The sequence below is a fragment of the Electrophorus electricus genome, chromosome 15 (genome assembly GCF_013358815.1).
Source record: "Electrophorus electricus isolate fEleEle1 chromosome 15, fEleEle1.pri, whole genome shotgun sequence".
NCBI classification, from domain to species: domain Eukaryota; kingdom Metazoa; phylum Chordata; class Actinopteri; order Gymnotiformes; family Gymnotidae; genus Electrophorus; species Electrophorus electricus.
This window is the reverse complement of record NC_049549.1, coordinates 10,607,077-10,629,536: the sequence shown is the minus strand read 5'-3', so window position 1 is coordinate 10,629,536 and position 22,460 is coordinate 10,607,077. Positions and strand designations below refer to the sequence as shown.

The window sequence follows — 22,460 nt, the reverse complement described above, 5'->3', positions numbered from 1 at the left end:
CTTTTAACGGGCGCCAGGGTCACATGAGCGTGTGTACAAGGCACAAGGCTGCATCACTGAAAGGCACTGCTGTCGCCTGCCGTCTGGTGGTAAGAAATTAAGACGCGCCATACTCTAGGATATGTTTAGCTCCGTTACAAGGAACCCCACACCTGTTGGTGCAGGTAAACTTTTTATTAAACATATAACTGCAGGATTTAAAATGCAACTTAGACAGCGTAATCGGATAAACATAGATGATAAATGCTCCATTGTAAGTGAACCAAGGTGCGTTCGAAAGCGCGCAAGTCTGTGGCCGCACCTTCGGTCGCCATAGGTGCGCAAGAAGAGCGCAGAGTCTGGAGAAATATGAACCGTGGATATGAGGCTCTGGTTCTATAGAATTTGGATTTTTACATTTTGAAATCGCAAGATGGTGAGTTTATAGTTTGTATTTGGTTTATTATGTTATTGCCGTTGTTGTTTTTAGTGTTTTTGTTTTCAGCTTTATGAGTTTCGTTTTGAACACACTCCCCCGAGGTTGCTTGAGATTTTAAAAATGATATACGGTGCTTCTGTTATGAAAGACTCACGATGGGTTGAAAATTATAACGAAACGTCCTATTCTAAACGTGCAATTAACTCATAGAAACCTGTTCTCCTGTTGGCTCCTATTTTTAAAAATCTTTTGTGTCTGTGTTTTTCTCCCAAATGTGGCCTACGCGTTTTCTTTGGACAGACAGGAACAGCGTGTTCCCTGTTGTTCATTCTATAACACCTCACTAAATAAAAAATCTCTTAGCGTTTTACGCCTTAGGGCTCCCACGCGGCTTATTAAACAGTGTGTGTGTGTGTGTGTGTGTGTGTGTGTGTGTGTGTGTGTGTGTGTGTGTGTGTGAGAGAGAGAGAGAGAGAGAGAGAGAGAGAGAGAGAGAGAGAGAGAGAGAGAGATGTCTGGTTCTCTCTCGCTGTTTCGCTCTGTCATTGTGTGCGTACATTTGTGTGTGTGTGATCAACAGATTCAGGCCACATATCAAGTCCTTCCTAAAACTCTGCCCCTAGAGCTGTAAGGGCAGCTCTGTCACTGTGTCAGCACCTGCTCGGCGCTCACAACAGAGCCAGATGTCTATACTGCATGTATGCGTGTCCCACTGGTGCATAAATGCTGGCCTGCAGGCTATTGCAGGGATGGTTTATGTACTGGGCAATAAAGGAAAGGAGGACCATAGTTGAATCAGATTAACTAGTGTGCTCTTAGTGTTCTTATCACCAATCTTGGGCACTGGTTCGTTAGTTGCAACATGCAGGCATATTCACCTGGTAACAGAGGTAAGCTAAGGTTGGGTTGAGATTCAGGTCGCAGTTTGGCCTAGTACACTTTGTACACTAAAGTCAGCACATGCACATGTATTGAGGTTTTTACATTTTTTGAGCATTTAACCCTTTTTGAGTGTTATGAATATCACAACTCCCTAGTCAAAGAAATTCACACACACTCACACACACACACACACACACACACACACACACACACACACACACACACACACACAGATTTAAAATGTCATGGCATCTTGTACATCCTTTTATTCCTCATCTGTATCTGTGTCTGTATTTTAGAAGATCTATGATTAACCATAGGGGTTTGCATAGCCCTAGAAGAGGGTTGACCTTTGAAGTGCTGCGTGCTGTGCCAATTGTTTATCTTCCACGCCTGTTTTTCTTCTGTGCCTGTTCTCTTGCCTTGCCTCTACTGCAGATACGTTTCCTGCTGCTCTTCAGTCGTCAGGGCCGCGTGCGCCTACAGAAGTGGTTTACGGCTCTTAGCGAGCACGAGAAGAAGAAGGTTGTCAGGGAAATGTCCCTCGCTGTGCTCACCCGACCCCCCAAGGCCTGTAACTTCTTACAGTGGAAGGACCTAAAGGTCGTCTATAGAAGGTCAGGGAGCACCTCAAGTTGCAGAGGTGACAAAACACAAAAGGGCTTATTTTCAAATCCAAAGAGGATTTATCAATCTGTAATCAATTTATTTTAAATCTCGTTCTTTGATTTCTTATTTTTAAGTGAATCAGTGTAGATTAAAAATTCCTTAGACAGAGTTAATGATCAACATTACCTGTCCTTTTATTACATGAGGAGACACACACACACACACACACACACACACACACAATCATTGTCTCTAATGACCGAACCTACACTGTCCTAAAAGTAAGTCTACTAATTTGCTGAGTCATTGCTGAGTTGTGGAGACTCCAGCCATGAATGGCCTGTGTTAGCTATGCTCTGTCAGTGGTGTTTTCTGATCACAGCAGCTTTTTTTGCTACATATGTTTGGGTGGTGGGCCACTCTTAAGCAAGCGGTGATGCTGACATGGGTAAAATAAAAACTCCAGCTGCAGTGTCTGATGCCCTTAACTAAGTGCTACACCAATGCACAGCACCACCAAAAGGGGCCTAAAGATAGGTGTAAACAATATAGTGGCAACTGAGGGGAAATGCAAGGTAGGGGGTTCAAATAAAGTGCACACATACACACACACACACACGCACACACACACACACACACACACACACACACACACACACACACACACATCTCCAGAGGTAGATAGAATAGCCAAAATCTGCACTCAAGTAAAAGTACTGTTACTTTAAATTAATTACAAAAGTAGACGTAAACGTAGTCATTTAAATGATTACTTAAGTAAAAGTACGAAAGTATTTTAAAAAGACTAATCAAGTAGCGAGTTACTTCATTGTATCTCATTTAATAACACAGGGCAACAAATTTTTACTCTGAATTAAAATCTAAGGCATGGTTAAAGTGAATTTTACAATGAGTAAATTATTTAGTCATAAATAAAGCTGTTATTACACTTAAAATATGCACAATATTGAACACCCCTCTTCAGTGTCCAGTAATAGTCTGCTAACATAGAGGGGCTACACTTTCCTTGGTACCGGTTTTCCACAGGTCTGCTATACATAACGATATGTGAGTATAATCGGTTGTAAACTATTTGTCTTATCTAAGTAGACAGCTAAAAGCACTTTGGTAGAGCCTGTCTGTAAATATTACGGAACAACCTATGGCTGAAAACATATTTGGATTCAGTGTGCAAAATCACTTAACAGCTGTTTTTCTTTGCTCTGGGTCTTTGTCCTGCTTAGTTCATGTGCTATCTTTAAGATAAATGAGGTTTTTTTATCGGCTAATATCGTACATATAACAAGTCACAAGCATCACATTGGATATGGTGCTCATTTTGTTATTAGTATAGTTTCCGTCTTCTTGTTCCGTCTTCTTGCCCAAGGTAACTCATTAGACATTTTACTTTTCGTGATATTTACATTGCAATTATATAATTGTCTAGCTTACAACTGCGCATGTATGCTGCACATAAATGTCTGCGCAAACCTTAATTGTTATAAACTTGAAAACTTTATAATCTTTATAACGTTCAAAATATACCTCAATATAGAGCTGCACACCTAGCACAGGAATGCATGAGTTCAGTTTGCAGCTGCTGCATTTATTTTTCTGCTGCTTGTAGTTTATAGTTATATAGCTAACTAGCTACCATTTTGTCTTAGATTTTCACTGATATCAGACCACATTTTCCTTTCGTATTAATAATGCACATTAGGAGGCGCACTGATTTCACACACAGATATGTGAGCCTTAGAGAAAAGGATATATTGCGAGCTACTTTTCATAAATGTAATCATTGGAGTCCCACTCCAGAAAATATGCCTGTTAGCTGTTAATTATGTCAGTTTATTGTCCAGTGATCTAACTTACTGAGTAATCATCTCTTATGGTTATATTAAACTCTGACAAAGATTTTCCACAAATCTTGATTTTATTGAAAACCACACATATTTTCTAAATTTAGTTTACTGAAGTACACGGAGTAATTATTTGGTACACCTATTCTGTAACCTACCCAATAGGCTACAATGTATTTTACAGTCAGTTGTAAGTTGTAATCAAACAAACAAAACAAAACACACACACACACCCACACACACACACAAAAAAACAAAACAAAACAGGTCATTCATAAGAAAAAGCCACTGGTAACATGGCACAATGGTGTAGAGAACAAGCCATTGTGTAGAGAACAAGCCAACAAGTTAACATCAGTTAGATAACTCACGAGTACTAACCCAAGACTGACTGCCACAGGTCTGGCTTTCTTTGTCTGTATATCACATACAGTTTTGGTATCTGATAAACAAGTACCTCAGTGAACATGCCCCCCCCCCCCCCCAGATGTCTGTTGATCTTTGAACTCTGACCTTTTAGGTATGCCAGTTTGTATTTCTGCTGCGGTTTGGAGCAGCGGGACAATGAACTGCTGACCCTGGAGATAATCCACAGATATGTTGAGCTGTTGGATCAATACTTTGGCAATGTAAGAACTTGAAACATCACAAGCATCACTGAATTTACTACAAGGTCCTCACGACTGGGGGTTGGTGTGAACATGCCAAGTCAAATTGAGCAACCACTGAAAAATGATACGAATCATTGTACAAGAGCACACATTCACAAGAACCGTGAATTTAATATTTTGTCTTGCTGTCATGTTCATACAAGAATACACATTCAAGAGAACTGAATTACTATTTTGTCCCGTTATTGTGTGCATACCACAGCAAACATTGATGAGAACTGTGAACTGTTGGTTTTGATGCTCCAGGAAACCGTGCCCTGTTGTATTCATAAACATGCTGTCTAGGGTTAGAAAGATGTTGTGAGTTTGGTTTAATTTATATATGTAAACTCAGCATTCTTTCAACATAATGAAATTGATTTGACCAATTCATCTTAAATAAACTATTTTTTCTTTGGTGAATGGCTTAAAACTTGTACCTGACATCAACCACAGGTGTGGATCTGTGGTAAATTGTACATGACTTCTATCACAGGTGTGGATCTGTGGTAAATTTCTTGCGTACAAGAATGTGGTGAATGTCGCAAGTGCTTCTCAGCTGTTCATCTGAGCAAGATCAGTTTTTTCATGAGCTGCAGTGTCTAGGATTTTGTTGGCGTGTGTGTGTCTGTGTGTGTACACATTTGTGTGTGTTTCAGGTTTGCGAGTTGGACATAATTTTTAACTTTGAAAAGGCATACTTTATCCTGGATGAGTTTATTATTGGTGGAGAGATTCAGGAGACATCTAAAATGTGTGTGGCCAAATCTATGGAAGAGGCAGATGCAAACCAGGAGGTGGGACACACACACACACACACACACACACACACACAACATATTCAAGGTCTGTCTAGAGGTGAGACATGGTAGTGGTGGCCAGTTGTTGCTACACATCTCATATGATTGAAACATTATTCAATTCTCTGCAGGAGTGTGTGTGTGTGTGTGTGTGTGTGTGTGTGTGTGTGTGTGTGTGTGTGTGTGTGTGTGTGTGTGTGTGTGTGTGTGTGTGTGTCTGGGGTGTGTTGGAGGAATGAGTGTCTATAAAAAGACCTGAATAAAAAGATCAGAATGATCTGAATGTTCTGAATCTGATCAGAATGGAAACATGTGAGACTTTCTTGCTGCTCAGTGTCATGCATATTTAGGTGTCTCATACACTGAGCAAAGTGACTGAGTGTAATGAACCACACAACATGTATTAAACAAAGTATTACATTGTCCTGACTTGTTGAATCACTGGAAATGTACAGGACACAGTTAAAGCAGAACATGACATATAACATGTAAAATCCAACGTTTTTTTTCAGTGTACATTTGAAAGTGACATGCATGTTCATTAGTTTCACACTTAATCATAAGTGTTACTGCTCAGTCATTCATGATTGCAATGCATCAACACCTCTTTCATTAATTCACACATTGAATTAATGTGTGAATGAATTACTCACTGCTAGGAAAAAGAAAATAACATTGGCCTGCAGTTCTGCTATGCTGTTTGTTCATTCTTTGTTTGCAGACAAGGGAAGAGTTTGTAAACAAACCCACTTACTGATGACAAAAAGCTGTCCAATTTGTTTGGATGTGAACATGTGAGCAAGTCTACACAGGACATCGAACTAAGACTCACAATGCTAATTCTCAGGAATCACATTAAACGGTGCTTGGAATTGTGTATGACTTTATCAGCTCTTGACCACTGAAAATAATCCTGCTGACCTAAAATGATCTACTGCTTGTCTATAGAATTGTGTTCACTGAGGTATGTAAATTCTAGATTAGAGCTCCCTTTGGAAATGTGCCAAATGTAATGCGAGCCCCTCGTGTAGCACTGCACCATGTTAGATTTCAATGCACCTCCTTAATCTGATAGTTTTCCCAGGAAGATTGAACCTCTGCCAATTCCTGCCTTTCTTTCTTTTCCACTTTATTAAATTACTGATTTATGTCTGTAACAGTCAACAGAAAGCATGTAATGTTAACCAGGGCTTGACCAGGAGATTCAAGTCGTATAGTTTCTTCTTGCCCAGTTTTCAAAAATTGAACAGAAGGCTGTTGGGTGTCACTGTCAAATGTAATGGTCACTGTTTTCTTCTTTTACTATTTATCGTGATTGGTCATATTGTATGAATGTAGCAATATTGTAATGCCACTTTCAGTTATTTAATTCACATTTCACACCACTATATATTTCACACTATAGAACGTTTTGCTAATTCCTAGCAGTTTCCACAATCCAATTCATATAAAACGTTATAAATGATTTATGTTCTCATTGGTGCCAGGTATTATATCAGTCCCTTTTCTTTGAACTTAATTCCTGTGAAATCCAGTGGCAACTCTCTCATGCGTACTAACTGGTGGGAAACTTTGGTAAGGTGCTGCTCTGATTACATCAGATCCATGCTACCTTTATCAGGGCCTGTCCACTTACTCAATTTCCTTTAACAACTTGCATGTTTGAATAGTGAATGTATGTTCTGCAATCTGCTTGTTCATTTGTAGGTATGTGGCTGATGTCAGCATCAGTTGGCTAGTACAACAGTGAGAAACATTTACACAATTAAAGAACCATGACATGAGCAAATTCTTTATTTACCTCTATCTTGTCACAAATAACTGAATGCACCAAACAAGGCTGATGGAAAACTACACGTGTGTGTGTGTGTGTGTGTGTGTGTGTGTGTGTGTGTGTGCGTGTGTGTGTGTGTGCAAGGCCTTGACAGAGGCTCAAGCTATTTACACTGTTGCAACTAGTACAAGATTTCAACAATAACAACGATCTGACTTTGAAGCACATAGGTTGTGTAGGTATCATACTCAAAATGTCTCTACTAAAAGAAATAAAAGACAAAAAGCTAGAACTTTACATTGACTAAACTGGATTGTTTTCAAAATTCTTTATTATAGCATAAGTCAGCTTTAAACAATATGGGATATGTGTACAAGACAGACATCTACATTCCTGCCACCGTTTTATCGCTTAGGTGCATTTCATCCATGTCGCCGCTGTCCAGGTTCAGATACTGCAGAATTCCTAGCAGTGTGTCTTCATCTGAGTCTTCTGTGGTTTTCTCCTGCTCCACCTGTCTCTTTTCTGACACGCTCATGCCTGGGTCATCCAGGAAATCCCTGACGGCCTGCTCCAGCTCCGGCGATGCGCGCCTCTGCCTTTGTGCCAGCAACTCTGCCACCAGGTAACTGGCGAGCCCGTCCTCATGCTCAGCATCATCGTGGTCGGCCCTGGGCTGGTCTCTGCCGCTCTCAGACAAAACGTAGTCTGGAATCTCCCTCTCCACCAGGGAATATCTCAGTGCCGGCGTCAGCTTGTACTGATTTGGCCTCAGGAAGGATTTGTTGCCAGGCTGTGCCATACTCGCCAGTCCCAGGATCCTCAGGATGTCTTGGGTGATGGTGCTCATCTCTTGTGTCTTGGGAGGCCGTCGATAGAGTACACCGGCTGGGTCTTTGTGAGGCCCGAGTGGTCTAGGGTAACGGAGTGAGGGTGTCCGTGACTGCCCCTGCCTGCGCTGCCAGAGCCTGTCAGGATTCTTGTTCTCTTCACTCTCCAGCAGGTCTACAATGTCTTCAGGCGGGATCTTAAGTTTTTGGGAAATCTTGAGAAGCTGATACAGAGGCTGCGAATCTCCTCGGTACCACAGCTGGGCTGCCCTTCTCTCTTTATCTCTTTGTTCATCTTCCTCCTCTCTTCTTTCCTGCTCCTCATTATTCTCCTCCTCCTCCTCCTCCTCCTCCTCCTCTTCATCTTTTTTCTCCTGCTCTTCCTCTCGCTTCTGCTTCTCCTGCTCTGTCTTCTCCAGAACCTTAAACAAATAGTAGTCCACCAGCTTGCTGACATCATCTGGCTCCTCCTCTTTTTCCATCTGAAGCAAATCTGATTGATTAGATCTTTTGACCTCGTCGTCTGCTTCTTCTCCTTCTCCATCGCTGGCTTCCTCGTCCCCCTCCACACCGTTACCTAAGTCACCCCTAAACTGCCGTCTCCGTGTTTCCTCTTCCTCTAGTTCTGTTTGTTCCTCCAGAGGCGTCAGCTCCTCTTCTCCATTCCCATCTTCAAATGCCAACTTTTTCTCCCTGTACCAATCATAATCTTCATTAGTGTTACCGCTTTCGTCATCCTCACCATTCTGACGTTTGTTGTAAGCTTTAGAGTTTGCGATTCGACTGAGCTCCTCGAACACTGATTGGAGGGTGGCCATTTTTTGGGGTGTGTACTGTTCCTCTGCATTCTCATTGGTCCGTTTAAGTGGCTGTTCCTGCCCTTCTTTGTCCTCGAAGAGCAGAGGGAACTTCCTGTCGTGTCTACGGATGCCCATTGCATTAGCCTGCCTGTTGTGCTCTTGTGTGGGTCCAGGAGGAGGTGAGAGGCTGAAAAGTGAATGAGTAGTTGCTCGGGGTGTTACGGAATGACTGCGAGCTGCGTGGGCTGCTTCCTGAGGAGTCACTGGCTTGCTGGCCCATAGCAGTCTACTGAGAACCTCTTCGATCCACTTCTGACCTTCGTCCACCTCGTGTTCCTCCTGTCCACTGCTTTTGTCTTTCTCTCCTCTCAGACTGTGCATTCCAGCAGCGGGTCTTGCAGGTGTGACCTGCTGCAGCATGGCGCGGACGCGCTCCATGTCACCCGGGTCCTCCCCAGCGTTTACGCTGCCTGCGTCCGAGCCGTGCGCGGCCTGCTGGCTGAGTCTCTGGATGTGCTCCAGGGCCCGGAGCATGGCCGCACTTGGCGGGGGCGGGGGCGGGGCTTGGAATGCGGGGCGGGGGGGATCAGGGCTGCCATCCTGCTGATGGGGCTCCCACAGTGTTGCCCCGTGAACCCCAACATGTAGGCAGAGAAGCGTGGAGAGGAGGGAAAGGGGTGAGAGGAGAAACAGGCCTGTAGAGCAGAACCAGGCTAGGGGTGGCATCGTTTCACCTGGGAAGTGGAGAGGAGAGGAAAGAGGAGAGTGGGAAATGTTATTAAGAGAGCAAGACGTTTTATTAAGTTAATCGCTTTTTTTTCCAACTGGCATAGGTGCAGCCACGAATAAGGAGGACAGAATGCACGCGTGACTTTATTTCAGTTACTTCGTTCAGTTAAGTTCACTGTCGTTACTACAGGTAATGTCCTGCACATTTAAGCATTACTGTCACCTGAACGGACCTAAATTGGCCATTACGATTTAAATGATTTATCCGTTGCACAAAACCCTGTTCACTTTATGATACTACCCCCTTATTAGCCCTCTCGGTCTGTTTGCTTCTCTCGCTCATTTAACCTGTTTGTCATATAGGCTATACACACCCCTTATTTATGAGTGTTTGCGGAGCGGGTAACGCACACGCGATCGCGCCGCAAAGCTCATTACTTTCCAAATTGCTGCCTCGTCAGTGAGTCATCACTGGTTACCACGGATACCGCGCGGCTCAGTGCTGAAGAGCAGCTACACCCAAACGCCACCCGTTCACGGTTTAAATAGAGGGTGAAAATGCGAGAGGTCAGAAGAAAGTGCGTTACCTGTTTTCAAAACTCAAAACATATGACTTCATGTGCTCTAACTGTAATGTGTTTATCGGTATAGGCAATAGACAGACTTATGTCAGATAGCAAAAAAATTAAAGAAAAATCAAAAGTGAAAATATATAGAAGTCTAAGATTTTTTTTTTTTTTAAATATTGTGTATTGTCTATTTTTTAAAAGCGCCGCATCATTTGCTTTTAAAGAAAAATATCGCGGATCGCGTCTACGAATTGAAAAGTGGGGAAGTTCTGTTTATTTGGCTTGTAAGCATTAAACAACACGTACCTTTTAATTCGCTCTAGCGGAGTGCGTTGGGCGCGCTTCACATCGCTCCCTCTGTTCCGTGTCTCAGTAGCGTTGTTCCAGCGTGTCGGCGATCGCAGGGTTTGTCCCTTCAGCACCGCGGACAGCTCCGCCCGTTATAAAAGGGGCCACCTGACTCGTGCGTCATCGGAGCAACATACGCAAAACAAGGCTCAAAGAGACCAGAGGCGCGCGCTCACGCACGCACCCACGTTTCTGCTTGTTCTTCGAGATTATTTGTGCGCCCGACAAAAACTGAAAGGGACGCTGACATGTGTTTTATCTAAATTCATCAAGAAAAGGGCACTGGGGGTTTATAATAATCATGTGGTCCCCCCCCAAAGAGACAAACAAACAAAAAAAAAACCCACTCATTAAACGGGCGTTCCTCGGTAATTATGCACGTATGTTGAAACATGTTGCCTAACAACAGGCTCTAGTAGCTCTTGTGTACTGAAGCGCTCATTACAGATTCATCTAATGGAGCTGAGAGAACAACAATGTTTAGTGATTGGACTGACAGAACGTTAGCGCCCTGCTTTATGGTCGAGGGAGCTTTGCGTGGGCGGCAGTCTTTTTAACTGATTTTTGCATACCTTTTAAAACGACAGACACATATACACTGTCCGCCCTTTTTCTACAAACTGCTTTGTAGAAAAAAAAAGATTCAGTCCCGCCAAGGAAGCTTTTTTTATATAGCGAATATGAACTAAAATGTTACGTCACTCACTTTCACCTCTCTGTCTCTGTTACTCACATACCACCGCCACCACCACATCAACAACAACAACAACAACACGCAGTACTGGCACACACACATTATGAACTTGTTATGGGACTGCTGTGAAAATCTGGAAATTGCCTGGCAAGTGATGACTCACGCATCCGATCTGCAGAGAGAGGGAGGTTTTCTGTGAGTGTGTGTGTTTGTGTGTGTGTGTGTGTGTGTGTTTGTCTGTGTGTGTGTGTGTGTGTGTGTGTGTGTGTGTGAGAGAGAGAGAGAGAGAGAGAGAGAGAGAGATAGAGTTGAAATCAGTGAATGTGTTAGAGAGATGGAGTCAGATAAAAAGTGCTCTTGATTTTGTGTGTGAATGAATGTGTACTTTTGATGTGTGAATGAAAGATAATATATAGAGAAAGCTTTCATATCTGTATAAATATAATGTGTGAATTTTCTAATTACTTCCTATAGCCGGTTCTGTCAGTAGGGTAACTTGACATGATACAATAGGGCAGCGCATGTTTCAGTGACACTGTCTCCTGATACTAAACCCTAGGGTTGCATGTGTGTCTGTGTGTATTTTTGGCTGTGTGTCATCAGATATTGGCATCAGAAGCTCTGACCAGTGACTTAAAACATTTACCCTGCATTCATTTCCCATTTTAAGCTAAGCATTTTCTTTCCAAGCATCTTCCACACACACACACACACACACACACACACACACACACACACACACACACACACACACACACACACACACACACACACCACTCCATTCCCCAGACATGGTTATCAGGTACTATTTTAAGTGAAGTATGTCATCATAGCTTTGTAACTTCTTACCTAAACACTTAATCAAATACTTTTTTCTTCAGAAAAAAAACAAAACTTCCTACATATTACTATCATGCAAAAACATGAACACTTCATGAATGTTGATTTAGTTATGCAGTAATGCATATGAAAATACTAATGTAAAAGGCAATAAATGCGTTCTGTGGAACCTATTGGTGTAGCATTCCTTTTCTGTAACACTCCAGTGTGCTCTGAGGTATGAGGGGGAGAGAGTGAAAGGGTGGTCTTGTGGTGGTAAATTGGATTCTGTCTCGGCCAGAGCTTTTGACGTCACCGTGTCTGCTGATCGATCTTATCTCTTTCTTTCTCTCTCCCGCTTTGTTGCTTTAGTTTGTGCATAACACACATTCTCTTTGTCTCCAAGACTCACTGCTAGTGTGTGTATGTTAGATGGGCATCCTCTGTGCACGCGTGTATGTGTGCATATATGTATGCGTGTGTATGCGTGATACTGTATGAATTTTTACATTTATTAACATACAAGGGTTTGTACAGTGCAATTCACAAGTAATTGGTGTTATCTTTTCACTGAAATTGTGCGCATTCAATTTTCAATTACACAGTGATTAAGAGTTTAAGTGCACAATGTTGGCTGTAAATTAGGAGTGCTGGATGAGCTACACAGAAATCATATATATATACATCATAAATACATCATGTATACATCATAAATACATCATATATACATCATATATACATCATAAATACATCATGTATACATCATAAATACATCATATATACATCATGTATACATCATAAATACATCATATATACATCATACATACATCATAAATACATCATGTATACATCATATATACATCATGTATACATCATATATACATCATGTATACGTCATGTATACATCATGTATACATCATAAATACATCATGTATACGTCATAAATACATCATATATACATCATGTATACATCATAAATACATCATATATACATCATATATACATCATATATACATCATGTATACATCATGTATACATCATAAATACATCATATATACATCATATATACATCATGTATACATCATAAATACATCATATTGGAATCACACACATCATATGTACATCAAGTTGGAATCATAAACAACATAGATACATCACATAGGAATCACATACATATGAATATTTATTTCGTAGAAATATTAAAAACAGTATTTCATTTTGGGAATTTAAAAAAATCATGTAAAGTGACTGATGTTCCTCACTACTGGGAACACGGTTTGTATTTGTGCTCCATCTGCTTGTGCAGATATGACAGGAAGACAATAGGAGAGAGAACAGGGACTGAAAAGAGCCTGGCAGCCTGATTAAACTATGGACAAAAAGTACTACACTGCTATGCTACTATTTTGTTTAATTGGGTAAGTTTTTTAACCTTAACTGCTTTGCTGAGATAGTGTGCTATAACAGTAGCTAATTGTCTTTTGGTTTTTTTTGTTGGATCTGTAATATGTGAAGCGAAGATTTTACCAGGAGCAGATGAGTCCGTGTTAGCGCTGACTAGTTCACCTACCTTTTTTTTTTGTTACAGATAACACACTGGAGAACTAGAGAGCTGGTTGTAGCTATTTTGGCAAAGTTGCTGTTCCACTATTTCAACTTAGAAGATGCAGACGCTGTGGAGCATGGGATGAGATTAGGCTAGCATTCGCCTGTTAGCCTTGCAACTTAATCTATATTGTTGGCAGTGTAGGTCTACTTTTTGTGCGATTGAATTCCGTCTACACTTGACAAGGATTGAGATATTTGCACGGTCTGTTAGGCTACTCTCTTTTTTGCAGACAGCACGATCTACCTAGATAGGTAGCTCGCTTGGGTTAGTTGCAGAGATGCAGTAGATTAGCTAAAGTTCAGTGGTTTCACGTGGTTGTGTGTTCCAAGTTATACGAAGAGATATGAGGATGTATTGGGGCATGGATACTTCTGTAGATATGTACTGCCCGTATTTATCTTGACCCCTCATGTTGTTTGCCAGTCAACTCTGACAACACGGCTGCTGTTTGCATCATTAAAAAAGAACACTCCAACTCCCTTATGTTGATGTTATTTCTGCATGGCACTGCCAAATGACAAATTATTAATGATGTCCTGCCCTTACCACCGCCCCTATATACCCTATATACTATATACTCTCCTGTCCAATCATGACACTTCTCATCAGAAATATCTGTTATTCCCCAAGCTGTCTTTCTCATAGGCTTTTTGCTTTCCTACAGTGGGTTCTACTTTCCCTCAAACACTTTCTCCACTCCACCCACCCCCTTGTCAAAGTCAAAGACAAAGTCAAATTTATTTATATAGCGCTTTTAACCATAAAGTAGCTTTACAAATGCTTGGATCCTGATCCCTAGTGAGCAAGCCAGTGTCGACATTGGCAAGCAAAAACTGTCTGGGCAGATTATAGAAGAAACCTTGGGAGGACCAAGACTCAAGGGGGAACCTTCCTCCTTGGGCTGCCCAGCTAATAAACAGTCCATGCTATGTTACACTATATATAGTACAGGTAGCCAGTTCAGTTCAGAGTCTCAGCTGCTCCACTGGGTCTGTTGTGGGCGAGCTTTTTCTGCATCCACTGGAATAGATGGAGGGGGAGAAGGAATTTGGCAGCACCAATTTATCTCCTGGCATCACCTGAATATTTTCTGGCTGTCACGGTACGGCCCCTCCCCCCGAACATCTCCTCGTGTGCGTGTGTGTGTGTGTTCGTCAATGTGGCCACGCCCTCCCTGTGTCTCACACCTGCTTCTCATTGTGTCATTATCATATATGTATAAAAGTCTGTCATTTACACCTTTGTGTGGTCGGTGTTCGACCCAATTAGTGTGTGCGTTGAGACGTGAATGTTATATGTGCTAATAAAACGTATGTTTATGTTCCATGTAACTCATCCCCGCATCCTGCTTGAACCTCCAGCATTACAGAAACGGCAACCGATGAAGGATGCCTGCGAAGGGGAGCAAGAAACGGAAGGGGAAGAAAGGAGGCAAACGCCCTTCCACAACCCACGCAGTGAGACCCTCCGTTATCCAGGCTCACCACATACTCCCACTACAGGGGAGGAGGCCACTGGGCAATTTTGGGGGGACCCTGAGTATGGTCCAGGGTTGGACTCTGCGGAGTCCCACAGACCTCCACCAGACTACGAGGATCAGCATGCGGAAGTGGACTCCGCTGGGTCCTACGACCCCTACATGGACTTCTACGAGGGTTCCGTGGATTATGGAGATAACAGGGAGTGTAGCGTCATTAGTCTGTGGTCGAACTTGGGGTTCAACTATTGGGAGGACCCGTCTATGGACGAGGAGGGAGTCCTCTATGGGGATCCTCCCAACATCAGTGACGTAGATTCTGCAGACTACAAGAGCGACAAGCCTCTGGCACTTAAGATACCGCCCAAGGCTCCGCCTAGGAGGTGCCACTCGAGAGCGAGCAAACCATCCCGTGTGGCACAAAGAGAGGCGACCGCGTTCGAGGAGGAGACTCCCTCCACTAGGGGCATACAACCCCGGAACCCGTGCACCCGTACCTAAGCCTCGTAGAGGCAAGGGGGAGGTGAAACCAGTGCCCGCCCCAGAGACAGGCAATGTAAGTGGTGCGCTTCCTGTAACAGGTGCGATGAAGTCACCGCCCCCCAAATCAGCAAAGGGCGATCCCCCACAGGCGGGTGGGACCCCGGCCCAGCCGACAACTGGGGGACAGCCCAGGGTTCCTGCTGGCCTTTCCGGACTCTTCACCAGACCTTTGTGTAATTTTGTACCTATCCCTGTCACTGTGTCTGTCCCCATCACGTTGTCTGTCCCAGTTGCTTTGTCTCCTTTGTGTCTGTGCCTGTGCCTGTCAGTGTGTCTGTCTCTGTGTCTGTCATCGTCCTGATCCCTGTCCTTCCCGTGCTGTCGTGCGTGCGCTGGCCTGTATGTATGTATGTTTATGTTCTATGCGACTCATCCCCGCATCCTACTTGAACCTCCAGCGTTATACTGGCATCACCCCAGAATCTTTTTTTTTAACTAAGGAGCAGGTCTAAGACAGTGTTGGCATCTTTAAACAGCAGACAGGTGCCAGTGATCAGATGCAGCTTTAGCGTGTGTATCTGTAACAGCATAACTAAAGGGGAGGGCTCGAGTCGTCATGTTCCTGGTGGCTGTTTAAGACATTGCATTCCACACACACCATTGGCAAAAGCCCAAGTGAGCGCGTGAAGTGGCCGAATCACAGTGCAGAAAATTAAATGCTTGAGTGTTTCTAGCTTTACAGTAAAATGTAATCTATGGAATCACTATGTAGCACTAAAATCTAAAAGTGCAAGAAAAGAGATGCATCCTTTGTCAGTGGATATTACAAGATCATTAACTACCTAACCTGCAATAAAATTTCAATGACATTTTATGAAATCCATCATTTAGTATTTTCTAACAGTATTTTAGTATTTTCAGATGAGTTTCATCAATGACAGTTATGAATTCATAATGTAATGTATTGGCTAGTTATAAAAGGGGTCTAAGCAGATAATTACCAGTAGAAGAAGCAATACAAAAGACCACCATGCCAGTGGTCCAAAAAAACATAATGGCTAGGCTAATACAACAGGTAGGATGCAAAGTACCTAAAACTATACAAAGATGAAGAAGCTCATCGGGCCAAGATATCTGGGCCAGGAAAAATGGATGGACCAGGAAACTGCATTACCTTTCCTGAGTTATCTATACTGTCAGGGGGTAGTCCATTAGGCAAGCACCTGGTAACCAGCCAATGGAATGCCAGCCATTCTTCCTCACTGTTATGTTTTAGGCTCTCTGCATCCTAACCTTTTATGGCATTGTAAGTGCTGATTCCGGTTATAGGATAACTACTGTTCTTGGATAAAGTAGGACAGGTTGCTCCTGCTCTTAATGGTTTGTGAAGATACAATAAATTATTAATTCTGGTGTCTGAGTGAAATTGGTATATAGCCTAAGATTGCATGATATTAGGCTGCCTTAGGTTGATGTAATTCATACATCAACAATAGGGTTGTGTATCACATGTTTGATTGTTGTTCAGTATAAGTTATTTATATTCTTGACATGTCACATACATTTCCTTATATTATGTGTCATTTTTTTGGCAGGCTAAAACAACAAAAAGGGTGTTACTGACCACTTATGTGCAAATTGTATTTACTGTATATCAACAAGTAATCTGGAGCTTACTGCTGTATCATTTAAAATGAGACTTTTATAGACTTGACAGTAGACAAAGCCCTGAAGCTCTGCTGTCACATATGAAGGGATACTAAGGTGGAAGTGGACTGCTGACTGCCTTCGGAGGGTCTGCCTCTGCGCCCACTCTGTCATGCTCATCACCGTAGGAGCCCAGTTTGTGCGAACAGGCGTGAGCAGAGTGCCAAGGGCATCCACACATGTCATGAGTATCCGTGCAATACGTTACACAGGAACAGACGCGTGCTCGTTTCAGTGTTTCCACACTAAAAGTAGCGATTTTATCACTGGTTTTAGCCTGGCAGACTAAAAATGTTGTGTTACTCCGCAGTTCTCCCTGATTGTGTTCGTGCGAGTGCATGCAAGTGTGTTTGCTTGGGGTAAGAAGTGGGGGTTCGTGTGCAGACCTGATTTGGATGTTTTCTGACAGTGTGTGTGTATTTATGCTTTGATTACTTTACAGCTGGAAGCACAGTCGTGATTGGTTTCAGGTTGTTTTACTCGGTTGTGTCACTGATGTGAACAGGAACAGCCATCGCAGTCATATTGCCTCCCTGCCCTTCCTCTGTACTCCATCTTATCTCCATCCACATTTATCAGCATGTCAGTCGTTCACCTCTGCCTCCCACAATTCCCCTCCTAGACTCTTTCAGTCACTTCAATTTGGTGTTCCTTTTGTCTGACCATTGTAAACACACACACACACACACAAACACAAACACACACTCTTTGTGTATGTTTATTGTTTTGTGTTTATATAAAATAGCTGTGAACTCCAGTACGGTATGGTTGTGTAAATGTCTCCTTATTGTCTCTTTCCTCTTATCATCAACTGTTTCTGTGTCTTTTTCAGCTTTTTTGGCCTCTGCTCATTCCTCATGCTGTAGGGTGGGTGTGTGTGTGTGTGTGGGGGGGGGGGGGGGCGGGCGAGAGACAGTGAGAAAGGGAGAGGAAGTAGGAAACAGACAGACAGAAAGAGGGAGAAGGAAAGAGAAAGAGAGAGTGTACATTGTTGTTTCTGGATGTAGTTTAGAACTGTAGGAGTGATTTGGGGAGTCACTGAACACTCAGTCGAATTACACATATACGAAAACACACATACATACACACGAGCCTCTAACATGAGCAAAGAAAAGGAAATGTCAACAGGAGGAGAAGAAAAAGACGCACGGATACACAAACTTCTCTTCAGCTAGTAATCACTCTTCTTGAAATGTCCCATGCTGCTTCCAACATGCTCATTCATCTCTGCAGTGGTGTTTCCTGTTGTAGATTAATGTTGTTAAACAAGTCTGTGCTGTAAAACTTTTGGAAAATTCTTCAGAATGTTACTTGAGCATCCTGTGAGGCTGGCGTCCCCGGTCTGTGCAACAGCTTTGATTTTAGTATATTTAAAGTATATATAGTATATAAAAATAAAACTCTTTCTTTATTTTGTTCCTACAAATTACCATTTTATAAGATGTTTAACAACAACAACAATAACAAATATAAATATTAATTATGTATATGTTATACTGTATAATGTATTTAATCATATTTAGATTTAGTTTTTCTGGATTCAAATTTACTAACGGTGATTAAAGGGAAGAGAGAAAATGTTGAAAAACTGACAAAAACCCTAGCCAAAGTGAATTAATTAAAAAAAGAATTCTAACAATAAAAAAATGATATATGAATGAAGGCTGAGGTCAGGTGGCTCTTATAGGTCACACATACATTGAGCTCCAAAGCGCCACATAGGTGTATATATCCACAGAGCACAAAAGCTCCACCACATAGGTGTAGACATCCACAAAGCTCAAAACACATTAGTCAAAAATACACAGAGTTCAAAACCCCCACCAACCAGGTCTAGATATCCACAGAGCACAGAAACCCCCCCCCCCCCCCCCCCCCCCCCCAGATCTAGACATCTGCAAAGCTCAGAAACACCACTACAATGGTCATAAAAACACAGAGCTCAAAAACACCAGATTCAGATAAAAACAAAAACTTAAAAAGCCCTGTTAAAGATCAATAAACTCTTAATGAGAGCTAAATCTGGCCACTCATAGTAGAGGAGACAAGCAAGTCAGTAAGTGAGGTTACTAAGTGCCCACAGAGAGAGGAAAAAGGAAACCACAGAGACCAAATATGTCTGCATAGAGAGAGAGAAAGATATTTGAGGTGCAGTGTAATGACTCATAGGTCAAACCTTGTGTGTGTGTCTGAGCCTGAGAGTGTTTGAATCTGAATGAATTTTAAACAAGCCTCTGAACAGTTATCCACCAGCTTTTAATTTTTGGCAGTGAATGTTAAAAACTATGAAAATTTGAAATGATTTTCACCCCCCACCCCACCATGTGTGTATGTATATGGTGTAAAGAAGCATATGAGTATGTGTTAACACGCTATGGATAAACACAGAGAGATACATACATGCACACACAGAGAAGTTATTTGCTTCTCTCAAAACTCGTTGTCTCTGGTTGTCATGGTGATTTGAGAAGGTGGAGCCTCCCATAAGAAGGTAAAATGAGCTGAAATGAGGTGACTGTCAGTCAGTAACCCCCAGCAACAGTAACTATCAACTTCAGTAACCTTGGCAACAGCACTGTCCTATGTCAAAAGAGGACAAAAGCTTAATGGCTTAATGCAGGGCCAGGCCTCTGTCTTTGGAGGTCAGAGTCTGATTTGGTGGTGGCAAGTCTGCAACACCTCACAGGCCTGAAACCAAATACAATATTAACACAACATTGCATGTACAAAAGTGTAAAGTTTTAAAAAGTTATGAGTTTACTGATGAATGTGGCTTCAGTGCAAACATTCTGTGTGCATTTATTCATTCAAAGAGCTAAAGGCATAGATTATGGCTAATGTCCGAATCAACATCGGAAATTCTTATTGGTGTAAATTTAGGCGTAGTATGGGGTCTAAGAAACTGTCCATAAGTGCTTTGGACTTGATACAAAGGTAGAAAAAGCTGCTATAGTATAAACCCCCCAGCCACACAGTCTGCTGGGATTCAGAAGTGCCAGCACCATTCCTAAAGAAGAGCACGTTCTGTAAATCATACACCATCAGCATGTTGGCATTGTCTTCTGCGAAGGGATTTGTACCAAATAAAGAAAGAAACCAAACCCTGCTACAAATATAGAGATGACTTCTGATTTCAGCTTTAAATAACTGTTGTAGCATTTTTTGTCTTTTGTCTGTGTGTTTTATGTTGTTTTGGTTTATGTCTGCTGTTTTTGTATTTAACCCAGTCTAATACTGGATGCAGTCTAAGAATATTCATCATGTATTTCTATAGTATGCAACAGAGACAGATTTGATTGTGCTCCTCAGTTTTTTTTTTAAACTCCTGAGAGATATTTCTCTTTTTATCTGTGTTTGTTTCTCTCTTTCCCTCTCTCTCTCTCTCTTTTCTTCCTGCCTCTCTGTGTGCATATATTACCAGCTATGTTAGCAGTAATGAGCAGGGTTGTGCAGAGAGTGTCAGAACAGACACAGTTGAAAAGAACGATCAGTGCACCAGAGGATGAGTCATCCTCAGTGAATATTTTTAGAACACACACACACACACACACACACACACACACACACACACACACACACACACACACTTAAGTTCTAAACTGTAAAGCACTCAGCATTAGCTGATAACTATGCATCATATAGATTAAAAAACACAATTAAAGGCAGCCTTACATGAAGCCAGCAAGCAAACACGAGGAACCAAGGTACTAGTTGGGTCATGTGTTGGGGTGGGAGGGGGGTAGTCCAATCTGGGTGTGGTTGACACTTACCAAAGAAACAAGGCCACCTAAATGGCTGTGTGTTAGTTCAGCATGGTGGGTCCTAACCCTTAATGCTGGGGTTAAGGGGAAATGGGGCAGGGGAGGAGCTATGGGGCAGATAAACCCCTTCTGTGCATGGTGGCCAGACCCACACCTTTGCATTTCCCAGCCACCCCTAAAATACTGGGGCTTTCAGGGTTCTAAACTTTCAGGTGTGTTCTATTATACAATACTGACTAAAAGGAAGTTGCATATTCTCTGGGCTTTGCTAGACATTCAGTATATTCATGATCAAATCAAATCAAATCTCCATAGATAAAATCAGGTTGCCCCATTCATTCTTTCCCAAATATAATGTTTTATTAGAAATAGAGGTGAAGCAGCTATTAGCTTCTTGGAAAATGTATCCTAAATAGTTCTAAAACATCAATCATGAACACTGCTAGTTATTTTAAACATTCATTATAGTTTTAAAATTTGTTCGAGCACAGAAACACATATACACACACAGACATGCATACATTTGCGTGGCCTACTGCTACACATACACATTTTCTTTCTGCACCCATCACCATAGAAACACTCAATAGGTTCAGAAAGGGTGAAATTGGAAGTGGGTCTATTGTAACTGTTGTTGCTGTCATTGTTTGTGATGTCTCTCTGGGCTGCCCAGCGTGAACTGAAGGAAAGAGATCTATTTAGCGCGTTGAAAGTATATCCATCGTAACCTCATATCCTGTGCTTATTTATGTCCCACATTGCGTTTGAGACTGCTAAAAATATTGTTATTGATTTGTGATATTGATAGGACCAGGCAACTTATTTAGCTTTTAATTCAATACCTTTTAAAAATCAATATAGAAAAGTCAATATTTGGGTATCAAGAACATGAGCTTAAAATTATAGCAACAGCGAGCAGTGATAAGATAAAGAGTTTTTCAAAGCTGACAGAGAGCGTTAATGTTACTATGATACACACTAGTGTGTGTAACAACTCCGTGTCTTCTTTACGTGTGTGACGGTGGCGGCACAGAGGGAGCAGGACGCGTGTCTGAAGGAAGGTGCTCTTTATTATCCATAACTAAAGATACATGTAGGTAACCACTGAACGAAAACAGAAGGTGAACGGACTCGGCGTAATGAAGACCGGCCAACCGTGACAATGTCCAAGTGTCATTGCAGTGGAATTCTGTTTAGCTGTATTTATATATTTTGAGAACAGGAACAGCTTTGCCCTATATATAGAACCCAAACAGAGAGAACAGAATATTTAGCTTTGACTTGCACTCATTGTGTCATTGAAGGAATTTCGATGGACTTTCATCAAATACAATGCATAATTAATCAGAGACAGTACACAAAATGTTTGGGGGAAAGAAAAGAACACATCACACAAGAGGCACATCTGTTCATCAAATGTTGGAAGAGGTTTACACTGAACTCAAAGCAACCCTCTGAAATATCTGGTTTTGAAGAACATGAACATTACCCACAAGGAATAGGTGTAATACTTACTGAGATGTCTGCAGTTAAAGTGTATTTGCCCTTTACTATGAGAAATTCTTTGTGAAATTTGTATAATCCATGTCATCTCTTCTAAGGTGATACGATGGAGATCAGCGAGACAGAAAATATATAG

At 41.9% G+C, this 22,460-nt stretch overlaps 2 protein-coding genes across 2 annotated transcripts; one reads left to right on the top strand and one right to left on the bottom strand.

The window, feature by feature from the left end:
• On the top strand, positions 1 to 7,292 carry ap1s3a (adaptor related protein complex 1 subunit sigma 3a). The gene is made up of 5 exons (XM_027025475.2): positions 1 to 415; positions 1,739 to 1,917; positions 4,292 to 4,400; positions 5,081 to 5,218; positions 5,943 to 7,292. Exons 1-5 carry the CDS (start codon positions 413 to 415, stop codon positions 5,976 to 5,978), a joined length of 465 nt encoding a protein of 154 aa, XP_026881276.1. The 5' UTR covers positions 1 to 412; the 3' UTR covers positions 5,979 to 7,292.
• Positions 7,001 to 10,346, bottom strand: scg2a (secretogranin II (chromogranin C) a). The gene is made up of 2 exons (XM_027025476.2): positions 10,230 to 10,346; positions 7,001 to 9,359 (listed from the first exon to the last, which is right to left on the bottom strand). Exon 2 carries the CDS (start codon positions 9,349 to 9,351, stop codon positions 7,381 to 7,383), a length of 1,971 nt encoding a protein of 656 aa, XP_026881277.2. The 5' UTR covers positions 9,352 to 9,359; positions 10,230 to 10,346; the 3' UTR covers positions 7,001 to 7,380.
• Positions 10,347 to 22,460: the final 12,114 nt, after the last annotated feature.

Bases quoted from the DNA above. Each gene is read 5' to 3' on its own strand.
- ap1s3a (XM_027025475.2), top strand. The intron at 1,918-4,291 runs GTCAGGGAGCAC...CTGACCTTTTAG, and splicing joins CTAAAGGTCGTCTATAGAAG to GTATGCCAGTTTGTATTTCT. The intron at 5,219-5,942 runs GTGGGACACACA...CTTTGTTTGCAG, and splicing joins AGGCAGATGCAAACCAGGAG to ACAAGGGAAGAGTTTGTAAA.
- scg2a (XM_027025476.2), bottom strand. From the start codon at position 9,351: ATGCCACCCCTAGCCTGGTTCTGCTCTACAGGCCTGTTTCTCCTCTCA.